This window comes from Camelina sativa, chromosome 12 (assembly GCF_000633955.1).
Source record: "Camelina sativa cultivar DH55 chromosome 12, Cs, whole genome shotgun sequence".
NCBI classification, from domain to species: domain Eukaryota; kingdom Viridiplantae; phylum Streptophyta; class Magnoliopsida; order Brassicales; family Brassicaceae; genus Camelina; species Camelina sativa.
Genome location: NC_025696.1, coordinates 1,912,931 through 1,934,480, shown reverse-complemented (window position 1 = coordinate 1,934,480; position 21,550 = coordinate 1,912,931). Strand labels below are relative to the sequence as shown.

The window sequence follows — 21,550 nt, the reverse complement described above, 5'->3', positions numbered from 1 at the left end:
ATTAAAGAAGGCTGACACGATAAAACGACGTCGGGTTGATGACTGGACATATAGATCCAAACGCTTTAGACACAACTACGAAGATGATAAGACACTATAAAAAGCTCATGGATATGGCTGAGGAGACAAAACACACACACAATCTCTCTCTCTTTCTCTCTCTCACTGTAATAACTTCAAACACAAATGAGTTCTTCTGCATCAACTCGCAAGGTTGGTTACTTGCTTCTTTAAGTATATATATATAACATACCATTTTTTTTCTTTCTTTTTGGGTCAAATTGTTTTATTTGGTTTGATTGATCATCTCCTCTTTTGTTCTTATTATGTTAGGGTCTGACCAAAATCGCCGCGAACCGGTTGCAGAAAGAGTTTATGGAGTGGCAAACCAGTCCTCCTTTTGGTTTCAAGCACAGAGTCTCTGACAATCTCCAACGGTATAATAAACCCGCTTTCCTGTCTTTGCTTTTAGTATCGATAACCAATGATGTAATGTTGAATTGTTGGTGTGAACAGATGGATCATTGAAGTGCATGGAGCTCCAGGAACTCTTTATGCCAATGAAACTTACCAACTTCAGGTTGAGTTCCCTGAGCATTATCCTATGGAAGCTCCACAGGTTCGTCCTCAAACTCCTTTTCTTAATCATACTTAGGACGGTATCTAATCATCGCATCAAACCCCATAACCCAATGGTTTCGCTGATTAAACAGGTCATCTTTCAGCATCCAGCTCCACTTCATCCTCATATTTATAGCAACGGTCACATCTGTTTGGGTAAGAACATACTAAACACACAATGACTCAACTAGTACTTTGTCATCTCTCTTTCCAAGTCCCAATGACAAGAGCTTCTATGTGTAATTTTTTTTATGATGCAGATGTTTTGTATGATTCGTGGTCACCAGCGATGAGACTAAGTTCGATCTGTCTCAGTATTCTCTCAATGCTCTCCAGCTCACCCGTGAAGGTTTGTGTGTAACACATATTTTCTTTCCAAGGCTATCACAGTATCCTTTTTTTTCTTATGATGTTGATTGTTCTCTCCTTGCAGCAAAAGCCGAAAGACAATGACCATTACTTGAAAAACTGCAAACATGGAAGATCTCCAAAAGAAACTAGGTGGCGTTTCCATGACGACAAAGTATAACAACTCCTATATGTTCCTATAATATTGTGATTACAAACATATTGTATGAGCTCAGGTCGAGTTCCTCCTGATCTGTTGTTATATTTAAAACAAGAACAGCTTCTTTCTACAGTTAAACCAAATGAAAAGCTTGAAGCATAAAACTTGAAAGTTTGGAAATAACATGATTCGTTTATTAATGAAAGAAGAGATCATCAACAACTGTTAGTACAAACCAAGAACTGAGAGAATGATTTGATCCAAAGAAGAGAACTTTGCTTCTAACAACAAGCCTTCGTGTATATTTGATTGAAGACAAAAATCTGTTTCTACCTCTAATGAATAGAGCCTCTAATGACTTTCCATGACATGTTACATTTGTAATAAACACTTGGAAGGACTACTCATCAGAACTCAGAAAGCTTCAGTTGTTCCATGTCATGCTCCAGTTTTAATAACACCTGCATTCAAAAACTAAAAGCTTCAGCATGTGAATCAAAGACAAAACGGTCGTTGTTGTTTCTAGACAAATCTGTTCACATGTTTACTCCCAATAGACTACAAGAGCTATTCTAATTGCTCTGCCTACAAGATTCATTCAACTGAACATTGTTTTTGCTCTGTACATTTTGACAAGTAACTTCAAAAGCCCTTTATGAGATGAAACTCAACAACATCAAGCTCAGAACTTTTACTTCCCATAGAAAAAAGGAAGCAACTTTATGCAATTCCAGAACCAAAAAACTGTTCTTTTCCAAATTCTCATACCTAATACAAATTCAACACCATGCTCACACAATTAAAAACCTAATCCATCTCCTCAAGAGCAATCGAAGGCAATTTTCAAAAGAGGTACCTAAACAATGGTCACTCCATAGCAACTTTAGCTCCAACAGCCTTCAACTTCTCAATGATCTTCTCTGCTTCTTCCTTACTAACTCCTTTCTTCAACAACGTTGGAGCTTTCTCAACCAAATCCTTCGCTTCCTTCAACCCCAAACTCGTAATCGTTCTCACTTCTTTAATCACCTTGATCTTCCCCGCTGTTTCGTACGCTTGAAGCATCACATCGAACGCAGTCTTTGCTTCCTTCTTCTTCTCTGTACCTGCTCCGGCGGCGGAGGATTTACCGGCTCCAGATCCCGGTAACGACATCCCTGGCATCATCGCCGCCATCACAGGCACCTCACTGACGTCTAGCTTCTGCCTAAGGATCTCAGTCAGGTCCATTGTTTCCAAAAGAGTGAGATTCGATAGCTCATTCACGATTTTGGATACGTTCTCCGATTGAGTCGCCGGCGATGAGTAGCTCCGAGATTGGATCGAGATCAACTGAAAGGAACTTGGGTGTGTCTTGATGGATTTCAAACCTCGTGACAAGTGAGATGAGATGATTCGAAGATTCTGCATCGTTTCACACACACTCTCTCTCAACTCAATTCAGTTTGATGTTAGCTTCGTTGAGAACTCATGTCAGAGCATCTGAAGCTCAAATTGGAGAAGAAAGCATAAACCCTAACTAGCCGGAGATTATTTGGTGGGCCTTTATGGGCCGTTCAAAATATCATTTTCTTTCTAAATTCATAGATTAGGTTCTGTTTAGGTCCAATAACGATTTCAGATGACACACTCTAATATTGTGTGAGTCACAAGGTTAAGATTTGTTTCCTCAAATCTCTCATATTTAGGCAAATATTTTGGTTAATTTTTACATCTGTATTTTACATCTATATTTTGTTTTTAATCATCAGTATTTTGTTTTTAATTACTTCAGGTTCATAATGATTTTTAGAGTAAAAGTAAAATAATATTGAGTTTGGATGAGCTTATATGGGTCTAAATGGGTTTATGGATTTACCTACCCATATTCCTATTTAAATGGGCAAAACTTAAATGGGTTTAATGTCAAATAGGCTGGATTTTATATGAGTTGGGTTTGAATGGGGTGGATATGCGCCCATATTAACATCACTATGTGTGACTAATTCAAACTTTTGTGTTTGATTGTTGTTTAAACTTTGTTCGTTTTTAAAGAATTTGGAAAATGATGATTGAAAATATATTTTAAAATATTTTGCGAATAAAAATATTACTTGGTTTAATAAATTCAAATCTCAAACTAATCTCTTAAAATACAAAGCAAAATAGAAAACAATCCTAGAGACTGATCAGGCAATGACATGAACGAAGTTAGATGCCAATTCATAGCTTAGTAAATCTAGTTTAGTAAAAAATTTATGGCTAACCTTTTTCGGCGCGTATCAAAAAAACTTGGACTTCTTGTTTTTGTTTCCAAAATTCGATTTCCCAACACTAATAATTTTTTAACTGAAAATAATATAATATCACTAACCAAAGTGGATATTTAAAAGATGAGAAAATTAACATTTCCATATGGTTTAAAGAAGATATAGGAGTGGTTGAAAGAAATAAGTAAGATTTGATTATTATTGTAAGTATATTATTGAATTTCTAAAATATACAAAGTTTGGACAAAAAAATATTAATAATAAAAGAAATCGAATACGTTTAAGTTTGACCGTAAAGTTAGTACCCAAAATTGTAAAAACAACATAAACAAAACTTAATAAAAATTGTAAGAAAAAAATGCTTAAATCATCAGTGAAAAAAAGGAAGAACAAAAACATAAATTAGTAAATTAAATATGTGCAGGGATGCATATTTTAATAGACCATTATGGACTTGTGAGTGGGCTGAAAATCTTTTCGATACTAAATATGTTTGGGTCACAGGTTAGAGATATGTGTTTAGGGTTTCAAATTTCAAAGTTTACTTTTTCTTTTTTACTAGGTAATATCCCGCGCAAATGTGCGGATTGTTGTATAATAATATATATTAATTAATTTAAATTTATTTGATAACCATACAAAGATAATACAAGTTAATTTAAATGCCATTAACATTTTTTACACTTTTATTTATTCAAATCATACAATATCAAAATATATAACTTTTTAAAATATAATCAAACATACATTATACATATCTGTTAAAGTTATTTGTATTTTTATTGTTCAACTTTGATAATAATTTTCATTAGTATTTTTGAGCATTTGAGTAATAAAATCATAACTGAAAATAAAATTATATGAAATGGAATATATATAAAAAAAATATATAAAAAAAATCTTTGGGAATTTCATTTTAAAATTTTGATTGCATTTCATATGATTTTATAGGAAATATTTATTTTTCATAATAGTTTAGTTTTTAATTATTAAATACTTTAGATTATGTGTTAGTTTGTATGAAAAACTTAAATTATATATTTAAATTACATAGTAAATTTTTGTTAATATGTAACAAAATTTAAGATATTAAAAATGTTTACTATGTAATTTAAATATATAATTTAAGTTTTCCATACAAACTAACACATAATCTAAAGTATTTCATAATTAAAAACTAAACTATTATGAAAAATACATATTTCCTATAAAATCATATGAAATGCAATCAAATTTTTAAAATAAAATTCCCAAAGATTTTTTTTTATAAATTTTTTTTATATATTCCACTTAGTTTAAGATATATTGCTAGGTTTAGTTATAATTGTTAGTCCTTGTAATAAAAGCTAGATAGAAAAAAAATCAATTTGCTTTTCTATATAGAAAAATCTTTAAAGTACATATTTGAATTAAATTAAAAATAGTGATTTTTATATCATTATATGTTGAATCACAAACTGAATATAAAGATTATTATTCTAAAATAAATGTGTTACAATTTTGTTGGATGTAAGTGAGAGTTAAGAAAAATTGATTTGATAATTATATTACAATCTTTTATATTCCCCTTAATTTAAGTTATATTGCTAGGCTTAGTTTTAATTTTTCATCGTTGTAGTAAAAGCTAGAAAGAAAATAAATATCAAATTGTTTTCTATATAGCGAAATCCTTAAAGTACATATTTGAATTAAATTTTCAAATAATTATTTTTATATGTTGAATCACAAACTAAATATAATGATGAGTATTCTAAAATATATTTATTACAATCTTATTGGAGGTAAGAGAGAGGTAAAAAAAATTGATTTGATAATTATATTAAAAAAATTATTTCATGAGAACATTTCAAATTTGAAGAACAAAATAAATATACATGAATTTGTAAGAACTAAACAAACATCTTAAGTAAAGAATTAAGATGTTTTCTTTAGTTTGATTCCCTTGAGATGGTTATAACCAAAATATTATTATGGTCATCAAAATTTTATTATACATATTAGAATACATATGTATTTTAAATATGTAAAATATATAGTAAACAAAAATATAATCAAACCCTTAATTGGGTTTTCAACCTATGCAAAAACATTATAAAAAACTAAGAAAATATTTAGGATTTGGGATATGGTGGAGGAGGATGTGAGATTGATTATTTATAGGATAAAAAATGATGGAAGTTATATTTCTAAAATAATTAAATTAGAAAAGTTACAATTATAATTAATAGTATGTTTAAATGAAAATGAATGGAAGAGAAAAAGTCAAATCACAATTTATGTAATTTGAGTTACAATTTAGTAGTAAATAATGAATTTAAAGTATGCATTAATGTATATGATTAAATGTGTTGTTTAATTAAATTTTTTTTAAAAAATGACAAATGGACCAATAAAGAGATAGTGAAATCTTACTTATTACCGTTTTCTAATCAGGGTTCGGGGAAGTAGAAAAGCAAGAATTCATTTCAGTAGCTATGTTGTAAACGTAAAAAAGCAACTGTTGCAATTTGTTTGAGAGCCAAGAAAGATCACTTTTTTTTTGGGCGTTTTCTATGGTCTACAAGAACTGTCGCTCTCTAGTGGCTTCGTCTGGTTCATCCTCCACAGTGCTTACATAGTGGTCATCAATTGGGGTAAACTATAAGTGAATATCGATTGGGGTAAACTATAAGTGAACATATGAAGTCGTTATTGAGCCTAAACTGAATCTAATTCATATCTATGAATTTAGAAAGAAAAAAAATATTTTGAATTGACAAAAAAAAAAAAATTGAATGGCCCATAAAAGCCCACTAAATTTATCTCACATCGATTGGGGATTTGGGGTAAACTATAGATTAAACTTTGTGTTTAATCTTCCGTGGTGGTCATCGATTGAAACTTTTGTGTTTAATTTTGTTCACTTATAGTTTCTATTCATAGATTAGGTTTTGTTTAAACTTTGTTCGTTTTTAAAGAATTTGGAAAATATTGAAATCTTTCTTAAAATATATTTCGAACAAAAAAAATTACTTCGTTTGATAAAATTCAAACTTCATCTCTTAAGATAATACAAAGCAAAATAACACAACTTAAAACTTCAAATTGAATGACAGAACCAAGAAAAAACACACCCCCAAAGTAAAAGCAAGTGTCACACAGTTCTTCCGAATATATTTTTTTGTATCTATTTTTTTCTTATAGCACGAATTCAAGAGTTCATCTTCCTGCAGTTTTTCCTTATTTCGCCACTCGAACCCGTTAAAGGAGAGATATTTCCCATCTTGATCATTGATTCCGCAAATTGCTCAAAAAACTCTTCTTGATCTTCTGCATACTTCTTCACAAGGTCTCTCGATTTCTCGTTACTGCTGAACAAAACCTGGTCTGAGTTCAACAAACCCTTGTTCTCTATCAAGTTCTTGAAATAGCTGTTGTCGAACTTCGCAGCGCTGATGATGTCCAACACCGAAAGATTTTGGTCCCCACCGGATCTTGGACACCTTTGGCGCAAGTTAGCAGCGAAAGATTGTTCCAATGTCATGTCTGGACGGCCATTTCCGGACTGGTTGTACAACCTCTGTCTGAAACTAGTGCATCTCGAGAATCCGATGGTGTGACTACCTGAGAAAACATTTAAAAAGTGTGGTGGCTTGAGAAGCAAGTAATGTGTAATGGGGTTTCTTTTAATTTAGTTCCTTGTGTGTGAAGCAACTATATATGATAGAATGACGAAAGCTTACCGGAGAGAGCAACAAGGTCTGTGACATCGAGTCCTTGACGGTTAAACTTCGAGAGAATGGTACTGAAAGTGTTGTTTGGAGCAGGGATGTTGTTGTTCGAACCACTTAAGCTTGCACTTCTCGAATCTCTTCTTCCCAATGGAACAACCCAGCTTGGTCCACCGGTCTAAACCAAAAAACGAGACCGAGTTAGCTGATGTTTCAGTTTTAGTAGACCATAGAGAATAATTATGGAAGAGACTTACAAGAACAGAGGAGTCTCTAGCGGCTAGGGTAAGAACATCAGCGCAAGAAACAGTTCCAGGGCACTGTTTCTCCAGTTCAGATTTGATTTGGTCAACTACGTCGAACCCACGAGCTGATTTGCTGTTAGGGTTTGAGCTTTTCTCACTCACTATCCTCCCACCGCTGTCTAGAAGCAAAGAACCATCACATCCCTGCATTTCAAAGCTACCTTGTTAAACAAGTAAACTTAAACAAACCAAAAAATGGTGAAAACTAAAAGAGATTAACCAAACCTGAACGAAACAGTCGTGGAAATGAAGTCTCAACAAGGAAGCAGCCATACGGGTCTCTCTAGCAACAGCTTTAGCTACAACTGATCTCACGATCTCACCGGCTTGTGGGCATGAATGGGCGTAATAACCCGGGAAGAGTTTTCCTCCATAGCTCTTGTCGCAGAGGCAAAATGGGAGAAAGCAAAGGAGAGAAAGAAGGAGAAAGCTAGTGAGTCTTGCCATTACTTTCAACAAGAAGATGAGATAATTAGAAGAGTTTATGTTGATGAGCGATATGAAGTAAGATGAGACGAAGAAGATATTTATAGGAAAACGACTCTGAAGATGAATAAGCAAGAAGAAATGGAGTTGGTATTAGTTAAATTGGAAAGAAGATAACATAACTAAGGAAATGCAAAAATAAACATTTGTAAAAATTTATTGGAGAACAAGAAGATTAAAATGCTTGTGTTTGGTACCCAACATTGCATGCTAAGTTTGACGAATTAGCCTCCTTTTTGGTTTAGTTAATTAACATTAATTGTATTTAAAATTAACTTGACTTTGGAAACTTTGAGGGGAAAAGCAAAGCAAGCTTTGAGTTTTATTAATCTTAAATTGTAAATCTATATTTTAACGACTCATAACAATAATTTGAAATTTGAAGAATACAAAATTTTCCCTCGGAATTTTCTTGATTCACCATATCGTTTGATTGAGACATTTTTCATTCAGCGCACATTTAAAAAACTACAATATAAATAGAATTGTAATTACAAGGAAGCCTAATTCCAAAGATAATATCATTATAGCGTGTCATTGTGTCAATTGAGTAGACAGTTAAAAATGTCAAACAGTAACATAAAAGCCGTAAAGATAGGTCTTCAGTCTTCAATATTTGATGTTTTTTTTTTCTGACTTCTTCAAAGTAAGATGAAAAAAACATAACTACTTTATTGGTAGTCCATCTAATCACAAATAGTAAATTATGTTTTCTCGTAATGATAATAACTCAAGATCAGAATCGTGGGAATGTCTTAATAGTTAATCTATTTGGTTCAGTCAAGACCTATTGAGATGTTATTTTCCGAAAGTAGAATCAAGAGACTAAATTTCTACTGATCTATCTTTCTGTAGAAGAAAGATAAAAAGCGAGGTAAGTATGAACAGAATAATCAGATCATATATTTTAAGAAAGTAAATAATATAAAGCCTAGACCTAACTAAAATCTTAAAGAGGAATGCAAAAATTAAATAAAAAATAATTACTTTTGCTAAGGACTTGGTTAATAAAAGAACATGTTTGCGTAGACAAAGTCCAAGTCTTTTTGTGTAGTGAGAAAGATAAGAGAGTAGGAAGAGATTCTAACTACTCCTTTGACAAAAAACTCTCTTGTAAAGTTTCAATCTTTGTTGACTTTTACAAACACACTCTTGTTCTTGTAACCAAAGCAAAGAAACAATACCTTTTTGTTTGTTTGTCTTTTACGATTATAACACATGAATCTGCAGTTAAAAACAACCTCAAGGTGAAGTGAAGGGCTTTTTAACTTTTTGACTCGATAAACATTTTCCCCTCTTTCTAGAAACTAAACATAAAAAGTAAAATCTGAAAATCGCAGTACCTCTTGTGAAGCAGTCAACAATGTTAGATCGCACCATATGTTCTTTCACTTGGTCTCTGTGTTGTTGTTTGAGTAGAGGATGCGGAAGAGCGATCCCATGAGACTTCATTAGCAAATGCATTGTTGATCTCTTCAGTTCTTGAGTAGCTTTGTCCACTTCCACTCACCTATATATGAAGACCAAAATCAATTAAGCTTACATGGAAATTGTATCTTGATAGATCCATAAATTTGTACCAAAGACCAACAGTGACTTTACTCCTTGATTTTGCATAAATGGAATCCTTTGAGTTTTCTTGTAATACTTACAGTTTCTAATAAGCCCGATAGAAGTGACATCCCTGGCAATGCCTCAATTCCACGCTGCATCCATATGAACATGTCAGTGATTGTGTATGTGTGTGTGCATATAACGTGAAAGAAGAACTAGAGAATCAAGAATGGAAGTAAATGGATTGAAGATTACCACACGTTCTACTCTTGTTTTGTATATAAAGCCTCCACAGCAGAAAAGCATAGATGCAACGAGGAATCTGATCAGAAGAAACAAAGCAGAACACACGAATTGAGTTAATTGTCCAGTTATATGACCGGCATGTAAAATTACAAAGCATTATTATGTGCAAGACAAAAATGGTTATGTTGTAAATGTCAGTAAGATTCTGAGAGTGAGGTTTACTTACACGCAGGAAAAAACTCCAAATATAGCCCATCCCTTCGCTGATCCTCCTTCACTACCTTGGTTGTATTCTGAATTGATTTAGGAACAAAAACTTGTATGTGTCAGAGAGAGAGAGAGAGAGAGGGGGAGAGTGAGCAAGCAATGGAAATATTCAGCTCAAGGGGAGTGCATTGTGGTTAATAAGGCGAGTGTATAATAACCTCACCGCAGAGTTTTGTGAGGAAAAACTGAACAGGATCATAACCATCCACTGGGATGGTGACATTGACTTCATATGGAGTTCGCCGAGATTTCTCACCTTTGAAATTTCCGGGAGAAAACAAGAAAAGGTTACAGAATTCGTAGCAAAGATCAATGCAGTGGCACAATGCAAAAAGCAAGATGACAGGACTTATTACAGTTCCAATCCAGTACTAAAGTTGAAGGTGATAAGGTTGTTGGATGATTCCCAGTAAAGGAAGAACCAGCTATCTTCACATCAAGACCATTCTCTGGGAAAACCTTGATGATAGGCTTTCCTACCAATGTTGAAAGAGAAGCAATTGCAGTCATATAGAGAGTAAGATGAGTCTGCTCGGTCTTGAAACTACAAATCAGAAACACTTCAGGATGTAAATACACATAGTTCTCTACAGCTCAGCAAAAGGTCTATCAGCAACTCGAACACTAATAAACAAATTTCTTGATTTCATACCTATACTCACGCCGGGGCTTATCAAATCCAAACTGTGTCATCCCATTATAAATCTGCAGGTTGAAAATCCAATTTTAAGTTTATGCTCAGTATGAAAAAAAAAACAGCTGTAATCAGAAAATTGGGCTTGTTCGTTTCTTACAACTTCCCATGAGCGAGGATGCAAACCGACTGTGAATCCCTTAAACACCCGCGGGCCAGGTTTCTCACATGGAATAGCCAACTCGACAGTAACTCTGGACCAGTGGGAAAGAGCAAGAATTTGTTGTAAGAAAAATCGACTATACCAAGATTCGTGGATGACAAATAGTAGCAGACAGACCTGCAAGTTGAATCTTGGGTGACACTACATATGCATCCAAGTCCACCTGAAATAAGAAAAAGAAAGAATAAAAACTTGATAGCTTTCCAGGAATTGAGGAGCATTTCAAAGTAACATCTGTAATGGAATAAAACAGAAGGAGACACACCTTTACAACGTCCATCACCACAGTTCCCACAAATAATATTGACCTGAACAAAACAGAGAAACAATACTCAAAAGAATAGAAGCACTAAAAAAACCTTCAAAAATAAGACACTTGTGTAGATATCTCTAACCTGTGCTGTACGTCCAAGTTTGTCATAACTATGTTCACAATTTGACAGGTCGCCATGGTAAAACCCCTATATGTATATCATTGATCATGAACCAAACATTAACAAGTAAATCCATGTTCCAAACTGCATGTGTAGATATCTAACCAAAACTAACAGGAGAGCAAAGAAGAGAGAGCTCTTACTTGAACGAAATAAAAACTTCCAGAACTAGATACAAAGTAGCTTAAAGGGTCAAATCGTCCGAAATCAACATATCCCTGCAAACAACAAAAGTCATATATGTAGAATCTAGAGTTGAACTAAGCATTCTGATGATGTAAGAATTATACCGCCTGGCCTCTTGTTTCCACATCCTTGCAAAATCTAACCACCAAATCAAATTCCTATACCAATAAAGACCAAAAACCTAATTAAAACCCAAAGGCCTTAAAAAAAACTAACTCTCAGCTTTATAATATGAGACACACAACCTTGCCATCATATTCAAAAGGATGGCCGATCCAGCTGCTCTGATCAAAAACCCAAGTTAAAGGAAGCAGCTTTACAAGACACTAAATCAAACCAATGCAACAAAGGAAACTACTTTACTATTATTCTTCAACCAAGAACTGATCCTAAAGCTTGCTTCTTCTTAAGCAGCCTCAACACAATAATAGAAAAAGGATACAAAATCGACAAGACGACTTGAATTGTCAATAGCGTAGCAGTTAGAATCAGGAACGGGAACAGATGCAGCACCAATTACAAAAGCTGCACGCATTTGCCAAAAAAAAAGATTAAAGTTTTCAAATGAGGGGAAAAAATCAACGAGATGGGCAAATTCGTATAGACGAGGTTTTTTTTTTACCAGAGATGAAGAGAAATAGAATGAAACTGTGCTCTCTCGATGGGCACCTCAGTATCTGCATAGTTTTAAAACCTGGAAACTTGGGTCTTCGTCGTCTCCGATTCGGATTGTTGATTTCACTCTCTATCAACAAGGCAGCAAAGACGACGACTGGAACCTTCTAAACGGCTCCGAAGGTCTCTCTCTAATAAACCGATCCGGTTTAAATTAAATAACCAATCCGGAATTCAAATTAGGTTCTGATGTTATCTAACAACCGAATGTCTACTTTGCTGCCAAACATGCAACTAATTATTTTTCAACTGGTAACTAGGATTTAGATTATTTTTTATTTTATTTTATTTCTATAGATATATAATGTTATATTATAATTGATTAAGCCTTTTTATTTTAAATATAGATAATATAATATCTTATATATTTTAGGGTATTGGCAATAAAAAGTTGGATTGTTGAATTGTGATTTTGTATAGATATTTCCATTAAAAAAAAAATTAAGGAAAGTTTTCCATAAAAAATCATAATTAAGGAAAGTAAGATATTATGGTTAACATTCTTAGTTAGATATTATTACAAAATTTTATCTAAGTTTTAATATTTATTTATATCGCAAAGGATTATTTCTGCAAATCTTACAAATAAAATGTTAGATTACAAAATGTACTTCAAAAATGTTAATATAGATATAATTAAAATAGTTTGGATTATTATTATATTAAAATTATCATTACTTATCTTAACTGTATTTAAATTATATTAAGATACAATATACTAAAATATTAGTACTAAAACAAGTTTTGTGCACAACTATAATACACACTTCACAAATTTTCATAAGAATAGCTAGTTGACACAGTTGTAAAATAATAATATGTTAATTTATTTTTATGATTTAGTTAATTATTTTAAGTTTAGGATTTAATTTCTAAAGTATTAGATTAAAGTGTTTAGATGATATAATTTTGGTGAAATCATATAGACAATGAAATAACTGATGATGGTGATTTATTCGAATGATATTTAATGCTTTGAGATCAGCGACATTAATGACTTTGCTTTTTAAGTCTTAATTTTCACATTTGTTTTCACAAACTTTAGATATCAAACAAGAAGATCTACGGTGTTGGAAGAATGTTAAAGGTTTTTAGAGTGTCAATGGGAATATACGTAAAATTCATATCTCTCAGTACCATTTCTCTAATAATTTGACACAGTTAAATTTACACGTAAAAATATGAATTTTGATAAGAAAAATATTCAGATTCTTATAAACAAACACAACATACCATCTAAATTACAAATAACTAAAATAATTAAAGTATGTATGCATCCACGTGTATTTCGTTGAGTAATGGTAATTAAAGTATGTATGTACACCCCTAGTTTTTTTAAAAAGTTATTTCCTTTTTTCAGTTGGGATAGTCCAAACTCCAGACCATACCAAAACATTTCCATTTTCCAGTTGCTACGCTACTTGCTAATTTCATATAATGTGACAAAATACAATTTGCAATTTTGATGTACACTGTAAATTTATAAGAAAGTATAATAATATACACCGAAAGAAAGAACAAAATTTTCTTTCTTTTCAACTTTCTTTAATATTTTTTTTTTAAACGAGAAATTGGTTTTACAGTTAGCTTTAGCTTTGATGATTTGTCAGTGTACGCACTGGTCGAGACATTTGGATACACAATACACACACACAAAAAGTAACATTATCAATCCCCCATGTAAGCCTCTAACTCTTCAAGAGGCTTTCTTCCCCTTAATGGTTCCTCACCAGTTGTTGAACGGTAAGGAGAAGAAGCAGAACGAAAGATACTCAGTGAGAGAACATAACAACATGATGGCTTGTGTCGCAAGTTTCAATTGAAACAAAGAAAAAGGCTTACAATCTTCTTCGTCTTCTTCTTTTTCTCGATGTACGCCACTAGCTCTCTCTCTGCGAGAGAATCGAATCGAATCGAATCTGATAACAGCACGACACCAAAAACAGAGTTTTTGGTTCCCTCCCAAAACGACGCCACTTCAAGAAAGGAAGAGATGAGTCAGATAAGTTTGTCCAAGCCCAATAAGACTGAGAACATCTCAAATTCAGTCAACGAAACCCAGCAAAGCCTTCTTTATCTTCTTCAACGGTCATCTTGCATAAAGACAAAACCGGAAGCAGAGTTGAGGACAGTACGGAGGCAATCAAGTTGTCGAATCCATTCTCAACCCTCGATCCTTCCTGTTCAAGCTGATCCCGACATCTGGCAGAACTCTCGAGATCCTTCTAGAAATCTTCTAGGGTTTTTCTAGCGCTGTTTAAGCATAATGAAAAGCAAAAGCTTCATCTTTGTGAAATAACTTTTACTTTCATGGTCAACGTCGCTCCAATGGTGGATTACACCTCTTTGGCGGCGCGATCGAAACTGCTTCGGGCTGATTACCGGCGCTACAACCAAATCTTTGAAGCAAGTAGCGCTGTTCAGAAGGAGATTCTTCACGGAGTGTTTCTTTCCGAGGTTGAAGAGATGAACGGGCGAAGGGAGAAGCTGATACTGGAGAGGGAGAAAGTGAAGCTTCAGTTTAAAGCAGAAGAAGAAGAGGTATGATTTGATTTTTGCTCCGTTGGTTACAGGAGTAAATTAGGGATATGTATCCAATGTATTAGTGGAATTTTGGGCGCGCGTAAATGTAGGCGGATCGTTTTTAGTAATGTTAGATGCAAGATCCTCGGAGTTGATGCTTTGTTTCTTTATTGTTCGCTTTGAATTCGTATATCATTTGGGATGAGATCTTTCTTGTTAGATTAGAAGATACATTTGTATATAACTGAGACGGTAATTAGGGTTTTAATTGTGTGATTGTGTGCATTTCTGGCAAGTTAGTCTTTTTCTATGGAAAGAAACATTACTCAAATACGGTGTTAACATGATTTGGCGTTTCTAAAACAGAATATGGCTCAAGAGGAAAAGGATAGCTCTGAAGAGGAGGATGATTCTCCTCTTGGGTTTGAAGATGCATCTTTTTTCAAAGACCTGGAGGAAGGACACTTACTAGGCGAAATTGGCGAGCTTAGCGATGGAGAAGACGATGGTGTTGGTGATCCACTTGAGATTATATAGTTTGACCTTGAACCGCCGGTACTTTTGGATGAAGATAAGGGAGAAGGAGATGGTGAAAAACAACTAGGGGAGTAGAAACTTGCGTAGTGTATATATAATCAATCATTTGACATCAGTATATGAGTGAGTAGAGTGAGTGCTGCTGTTGTGAACCAAATCACATATATTAGGTTCATCATACACTAAGCTTTTTTGGCTTCTTCTTTCTTTTTTTTTTTGTTGGTTAAAGAATTTTTGACCAGAAACTTGTCATCGGTTTTAAAGATTCTTGTCTGCTTAAGAAACTCTCCCACTCTTTTGATTGAACCAAATGTAGAACAGCTGGACTTTGAGTTGGCACACCAACTCGCAGATTAATTTAAAACCAAACACACTCAGACTTTTGACTTCCTCTTCTTTAAACTCTTATGGGTTGGTTTTGATGAAATTTAAGTCCTCTGTTCTCGTTGATCCTCTGTCCTTGTTACAGACATGGAATCACAAACACGACACTCCATGTTCTTGGAGAGCTGTCTCTCCCCAGTTCCCAGCTTCTTGGTTCGCTTCCTTCTGATTTGGGTTCTCTCTTTAACACTTCAAACCTCTCGATCATTCCAACAATTCCTTCAATGAGATGCCTTGTCTGGTAAGAAATAGGAATTGCAATTTGCTTTGAGGGAGATGGAAATAGTGAAGGTTAATAATAATGGATCTGTGGCTATTTGTGACAATGTGACGAAGATGTTGTCTGAAATAGAGGTAACTTATGGAGGAAGAGAAACACAGAAGCTTGAGTTAGTTAGATGGCAAACAAACAAGACTTTCTATTCGATTGTTTCAAGTTAGGCCAACGATGAAAGAATCTTTGGCTTGTTCTTGAAAGATTGATCCATCGTTCCAATATGGACATTATCAATGTCAGTTTGATACAACTAGTTTAGTAAATCTAATTTTATGGCTAACGTATATATAATCCCGCCTGGAGGAGGTCCGTGCTTTCTTTGTTGAAGTAAGTACAAAGGGTTTGATTCGAGATTTCAAAAAATCTTGGGTTTCCCATTTTTGTTTACAAAATTCGATTTCTCAACATTAATATTTTTTTTTAACTGAAAATAATATAATATCACTAACATAAATGGATATATGTATAGATCAATAAAGAGAAAATTAACATTTCCATATGATTTAAAGAAGGAATCAGAGTGGTTGAAAGAAATAACTAAGATTTAATTATTATTGTAAGTATATTATTGAATTTCAAAAATATACAAAGTTTGAAAGAAAAAAAAAATGAAAAAGAAAAAAAAAAGGAAAAAGAAATCGAACACGTAAAAACTCTGTCAGGATCTAAAGTTTGACCGTTTAAGTTTTAAAAGCAAACATCAAACAAAACTTGAATTTAAAAAAAAAAAAATGCTTAAATCATCAGAGGAAAAAAAAGAAGAACAAAAACATAAAATTGTAGATTAATATGTGCAAGGTGATGCATTAGTTTCTTTGTGGGCCTGTGGGCTCGAGACTAAATATTACATAACGGTTATATGTTTGGTACACAACTTAACTCTGTTTCACCGACATGTGATTAGGGTTTCAAATTTCAAATTTTCTTTTTTCTTTTTGTTGTTACCGTTTTCTAATCACTGAAAAAGATCTCTTTTCTTTATTTTTCGCCTCTCTCAGAAACCACAAACAACCACAAACAACCACAGAGATACAATCTTTGAACGTCGCCGATGTCGATGTCGAATTCACAGCATAAAAAGCTGTCTCCTTCGTCTTTTGCTACCCGATGATGTGATGAAGTGTCACGATCGGGATTATCGGCGTTTTCCATGAATGTACGTATGGCGGATCCAAGACAATATTTGGTATGAGACACTTAAATAATATAGTTAATAAATATATTTTTTTATTTATGTTAAATTATATATTTTGCATTTTTGAATATATTTTAATGTCTGAACTATGAAGTGCAAAAAATGAGCCAAACTTTTTGAAAGTATTGTTTATATTGGTTTATGATTATGCTTAATTAGATACGTACTTAATTTATTAATTAGGAAACACACAATTACAAACTTATAATTCATTATAAAATATAAATATTTGTACTATATTTAAATTCATTTATCTTATCATATAACACAAATTTAAAACCTAAAAATAATAAATTAACTACAAAAGAGATAATATTTTTTAATAGTTTATTACTTATATTTTTTAAAATTAAGATATATGTCTACTTTGTAATAAAAGAAATATGAATAAAGTGAAAATAGAAATAATTGCATATAACCTTATGCTTATTATTGGGAACAATTACCAACTGAGCTAAAGATTCTAACGAGAAAATGTTAATAGCAGAACTTTAAAAAGGAGTATAGGGCACGTGCCCCACCTCTTTATAATGTAGATCCGCCCCACGATGGCTCCAAGATTGGTGAAATAAGTGGTGATGGCAATTGACATAATTACATGAAGCAATGAAATTTAACGTAACAACAAAAATAAAAAGGATTAGATTTACTAAGCTATGAATTGGTAAACATATTTAGTCTCACAACAAAAATTTCAGTCCACTCACAAGCTAAAAAGGGTTAGATTTACTAAGCATGAACCAGTATCTAACTTTAATCCCATCGTTATCTGATCAGTTTCCCGTACTCACAAGTGGCGTTGAATCCCTTCCATGGGAGAAGTTTGAGCTTCTGCGGCGGTTGGAATAATAGACGAGAAGATGGATTTTTTTTATCTCTTGTGTTATTTTCTTTTTCACTTGGGATAGTCTAGACCAGACCAAAACATTTCTATTTTCCAGTTGCTACGCTACTTGCTAATTTCATATAATGTCACAAAATACAATTTGCAATTTTGATGTACATTGTAAATTTATAAGAAAGTATAATAATATACACAGAAAGAAAGAACAAAATTTTCTTTCTTTTCAACTTTCTTTAATAATTTTGTTTGTTAAAAACGAGAAATTGGTTTTACAGTTAGCTTTGGCTTTGATGATTTGTGAGCGCACGCATTGGTCGAGACATTTGGATACACAATACATACACACACACACAAAAAGTAACATTATCAATCCACCATTTAAGCCTCTAACTCTTCAAGAGGCTTTCTTCCCCTTTATGGTTCCTCACCAGTAGTTGAACTGTAAGGAGAAGAAGCAGAACGAAAGATACTCAGTGAGAGAACATAACAACATGATGGCTTGTGTCTCAAGTTTCAATTGAAACAAAGAAGAAGACTTACAATCTTCTTCTTCTTCTTCTTTTTCTCGATGTACGCCACTAGCTCCTCCTGACGACCAAGTGAATCATCCAAAGCCTGCATAAAAAAAAAAAAAAACTTACCCTTAACAAAAACTTTAATGGAGGAAGTGTTAGTAATTACACATGTGAACGATTTCAGAATATATAGATGTACCTTCTTGGTTGCAGCAAGCTCTTGCTCCAAGATATTGGACCGGCTAATGGCAGCGTTAAGCATCTCTTCCTTATCCGGAGGCATAACTGTTGGCTGCGCGCTTAAGACGGTCACTTTCTGTTCCAGCTCAGCCATTCGTTTCATGATGGCCATGAAATCTTCCCCTGATATTGCAGGCACAGTCATTTTCTCTGACTGCATTGCACTCTTGTTCATTGACGCATCGTCACAGTACATGGGGCTCGAGTATAAGGTGGACTCGGTAAGTTTCCTTGGGACATTTTTAGTCACTCTAATCATCGTGACAACACCCATCACAAGAGCCATGACCCCTGTGAAAATAGGAGACCTCCCTCCATCGTTTGTAGCGTTGCTACACGCCTCTTGAATAGCATAAACTTCTTCTGCTTAGAAGAAAACAAAGAATCTTTGAGCTTAACATTAATGTAAAACAATCAAACTGTAAGAACAAATGGATGCACAAGAATCATCATCATACTCTTGGAGAGGGAAAATTTGTGAGCTTCTGGTACGTTCCAGGCTGGGTGAGCGGCTGGGACCTGAGTAGAAGGAAACGTATAAGGAGAATGCTAAAAGTGTTGGTTATCTGCTGAGCTACACTTGTTATCTAGAAAATAGAGGTTGGTCACTCTTACAATTTCGACCCCTGTTGAAGCCTTTTCCTCTTCAGAAGTCGGCTCTGTTGTACATTCATCATTTCCCTGAAAGATTATAGAATATGAGTTTCTCTAGCATTGGTAGGAGTGATGAAGATTCAAGGAAAGGAAACGTATTCAGAGCATATATAGGTAAGCTCAAAGTAAGCAAGACCTCAGGGATGGTGTCCTCTGCAATGTTTTCAGCTTGGGATCTCTTTGAGCATTTGTGATCACCATTTTGAACTTTCTGTAAGAAACAAATGTATATAATGAGGTTCACTCTTTTTATTAATGTTGATGTGTTGTAGTAAGGATTAGGAAAAAGACCATTCACCTGCATGATCTCTGGGTTTTTCCATGGGCCTTTGTCAGAGCGCATGCAGCCTCCTTCGTCAGCACAAGTACATGAACCTCCAAGGAATTCAGGAAGTTCACTGGTACGTACAAATTGATATCAGAACGTCAGTCATCAACAGAAAGCATAAAGTATAGTGTGTATGCTAATCTTCTTGTGGAGCTCTCACCTCTCATCAATTATCTCAAGCAACTTGCTTTGGTACTTGTTGCCAAGAACCTGATATTCAAACAAGCTAATTACTTACACTTATATCATTCAGGAAATAAAACAAGAACATGCAATAGTAAGAGGTTCTTGAATACNTCTTTGAGCTTAACATTAATGTAAAACAATCAAACTGTAAGAACAAATGGATGCACAAGAATCATCATCATACTCTTGGAGAGGGAAAATTTGTGAGCTTCTGGTACGTTCCAGGCTGGGTGAGCGGCTGGGACCTGAGTAGAAGGAAACGTATAAGGAGAATGCTAAAAGTGTTGGTTATCTGCTGAGCTACACTTGTTATCTAGAAAATAGAGGTTGGTCACTCTTACAATTTCGACCCCTGTTGAAGCCTTTTCCTCTTCAGAAGTCGGCTCTGTTGTACATTCATCATTTCCCTGAAAGATTATAGAATATGAGTTTCTCTAGCATTGGTAGGAGTGATGAAGATTCAAGGAAAGGAAACGTATTCAGAGCATATATAGGTAAGCTCAAAGTAAGCAAGACCTCAGGGATGGTGTCCTCTGCAATGTTTTCAGCTTGGGATCTCTTTGAGCATTTGTGATCACCATTTTGAACTTTCTGTAAGAAACAAATGTATATAATGAGGTTCACTCTTTTTATTAATGTTGATGTGTTGTAGTAAGGATTAGGAAAAAGACCATTCACCTGCATGATCTCTGGGTTTTTCCATGGGCCTTTGTCAGAGCGCATGCAGCCTCCTTCGTCAGCACAAGTACATGAACCTCCAAGGAATTCAGGAAGTTCACTGGTACGTACAAATTGATATCAGAACGTCAGTCATCAACAGAAAGCATAAAGTATAGTGTGTATGCTAATCTTCTTGTGGAGCTCTCACCTCTCATCAATTATCTCAAGCAACTTGCTTTGGTACTTGTTGCCAAGAACCTGATATTCAAACAAGCTAATTACTTACACTTATATCATTCAGGAAATAAAACAAGAACATGCAATAGTAAGAGGTTCTTGAATACTTGCATGGATCTTTGCTGTAGTCTTTGGGTCAAGGAAGGACTTAACCGTGTTCCACAACATTCTGAATCCTGAGCCAGCATTGATGATAAACATCCTGTTCAAGGTCTGATCCAAAGACGTTAAGAAATTTAAACTGCTAGTTCATAGGTAAAAGAAGTTGGGACCAATGGGAGATGACTGAGCATAGAAATGTAAAACACACCTCAGGATAGTTGTCACCATCAACCTTTTGAAGACGCGTGATCAAGTCTCTAGCAGCCTTGTTGAAGTTTTTGAGTCCCTGTTATAAGAAGGAGGCCATGGGAGATTCTAATTAGTGACCATGGCCATAATAAGTAGTATGTTGATTTTGTGAACTTTTCACATACCACTCCTTGGACATCAAGAATAGTTGTACTTTGATCAATGTGCTTCTTTGCTGCGATGGTGCACGCTGGTAACTTAACATTGAATGTCCTCTCAAACTCCCTAACATGGTAGTTTACATACCTATCCATGGTTGTGACTTGCATCAACTTGGTAGAATCTACTAGACCTAGCCTCTCAATGTACACAGGTCGTCCTTCCTTGTCAACTCCGTGNAGTACATGAACCTCCAAGGAATTCAGGAAGTTCACTGGTACGTACAAATTGATATCAGAACGTCAGTCATCAACAGAAAGCATAAAGTATAGTGTGTATGCTAATCTTCTTGTGGAGCTCTCACCTCTCATCAATTATCTCAAGCAACTTGCTTTGGTACTTGTTGCCAAGAACCTGATATT

The 21,550-nt window shown here is 34.2% G+C and overlaps 5 protein-coding genes across 5 annotated transcripts; 1 reads left to right on the top strand and 4 right to left on the bottom strand.

Moving 5' to 3' along the window:
- On the top strand, positions 110–1,305 carry LOC104721132 (probable ubiquitin-conjugating enzyme E2 17). The gene is made up of 6 exons (XM_010448494.2): positions 110–213; positions 334–437; positions 517–619; positions 714–777; positions 882–970; positions 1,055–1,305. The coding sequence occupies exons 1-6, from the start codon at positions 187–189 to the stop codon at positions 1,148–1,150; spliced, it is 483 nt and encodes a 160-aa protein (XP_010446796.1). The 5' UTR covers positions 110–186; the 3' UTR covers positions 1,151–1,305.
- Positions 1,302–2,633, bottom strand: LOC104729543 (50S ribosomal protein L7/L12-like). The gene is made up of 2 exons (XM_010448493.2): positions 1,986–2,633; positions 1,302–1,590 (listed from the first exon to the last, which is right to left on the bottom strand). Exon 1 carries the CDS (start codon positions 2,537–2,539, stop codon positions 1,997–1,999), a length of 543 nt encoding a protein of 180 aa, XP_010446795.1. The 5' UTR covers positions 2,540–2,633; the 3' UTR covers positions 1,302–1,590; positions 1,986–1,996.
- Positions 6,371–7,974, bottom strand: LOC104729542 (peroxidase 49-like). The gene is made up of 4 exons (XM_010448492.2): positions 7,619–7,974; positions 7,346–7,537; positions 7,101–7,266; positions 6,371–6,981 (listed from the first exon to the last, which is right to left on the bottom strand). Exons 1-4 carry the CDS (start codon positions 7,838–7,840, stop codon positions 6,569–6,571), a joined length of 993 nt encoding a protein of 330 aa, XP_010446794.1. The 5' UTR covers positions 7,841–7,974; the 3' UTR covers positions 6,371–6,568.
- On the bottom strand, positions 8,853–12,182 carry LOC104729541. The gene is made up of 17 exons (XM_010448491.2): positions 12,046–12,182; positions 11,866–11,948; positions 11,669–11,707; positions 11,528–11,581; positions 11,381–11,455; positions 11,199–11,264; positions 11,069–11,111; positions 10,921–10,966; positions 10,741–10,834; positions 10,599–10,651; positions 10,303–10,490; positions 10,110–10,202; positions 9,906–9,972; positions 9,689–9,755; positions 9,532–9,585; positions 9,223–9,389; positions 8,853–9,103 (listed from the first exon to the last, which is right to left on the bottom strand). The coding sequence occupies exons 1-16, from the start codon at positions 12,104–12,106 to the stop codon at positions 9,246–9,248; spliced, it is 1,227 nt and encodes a 408-aa protein (XP_010446793.1). The 5' UTR covers positions 12,107–12,182; the 3' UTR covers positions 8,853–9,103; positions 9,223–9,245.
- On the bottom strand, positions 18,017–21,499 carry LOC104729539 (phosphatidylinositol/phosphatidylcholine transfer protein SFH12-like). The gene is made up of 12 exons (XM_010448489.2): positions 21,493–21,499; positions 21,155–21,402; positions 20,989–21,066; positions 20,790–20,891; positions 20,650–20,699; positions 20,460–20,559; positions 20,298–20,372; positions 20,123–20,188; positions 19,966–20,026; positions 18,573–18,976; positions 18,399–18,473; positions 18,017–18,297 (listed from the first exon to the last, which is right to left on the bottom strand). Exons 1-12 carry the CDS (start codon positions 21,497–21,499, stop codon positions 18,283–18,285), a joined length of 1,281 nt encoding a protein of 426 aa, XP_010446791.2. The 3' UTR covers positions 18,017–18,282.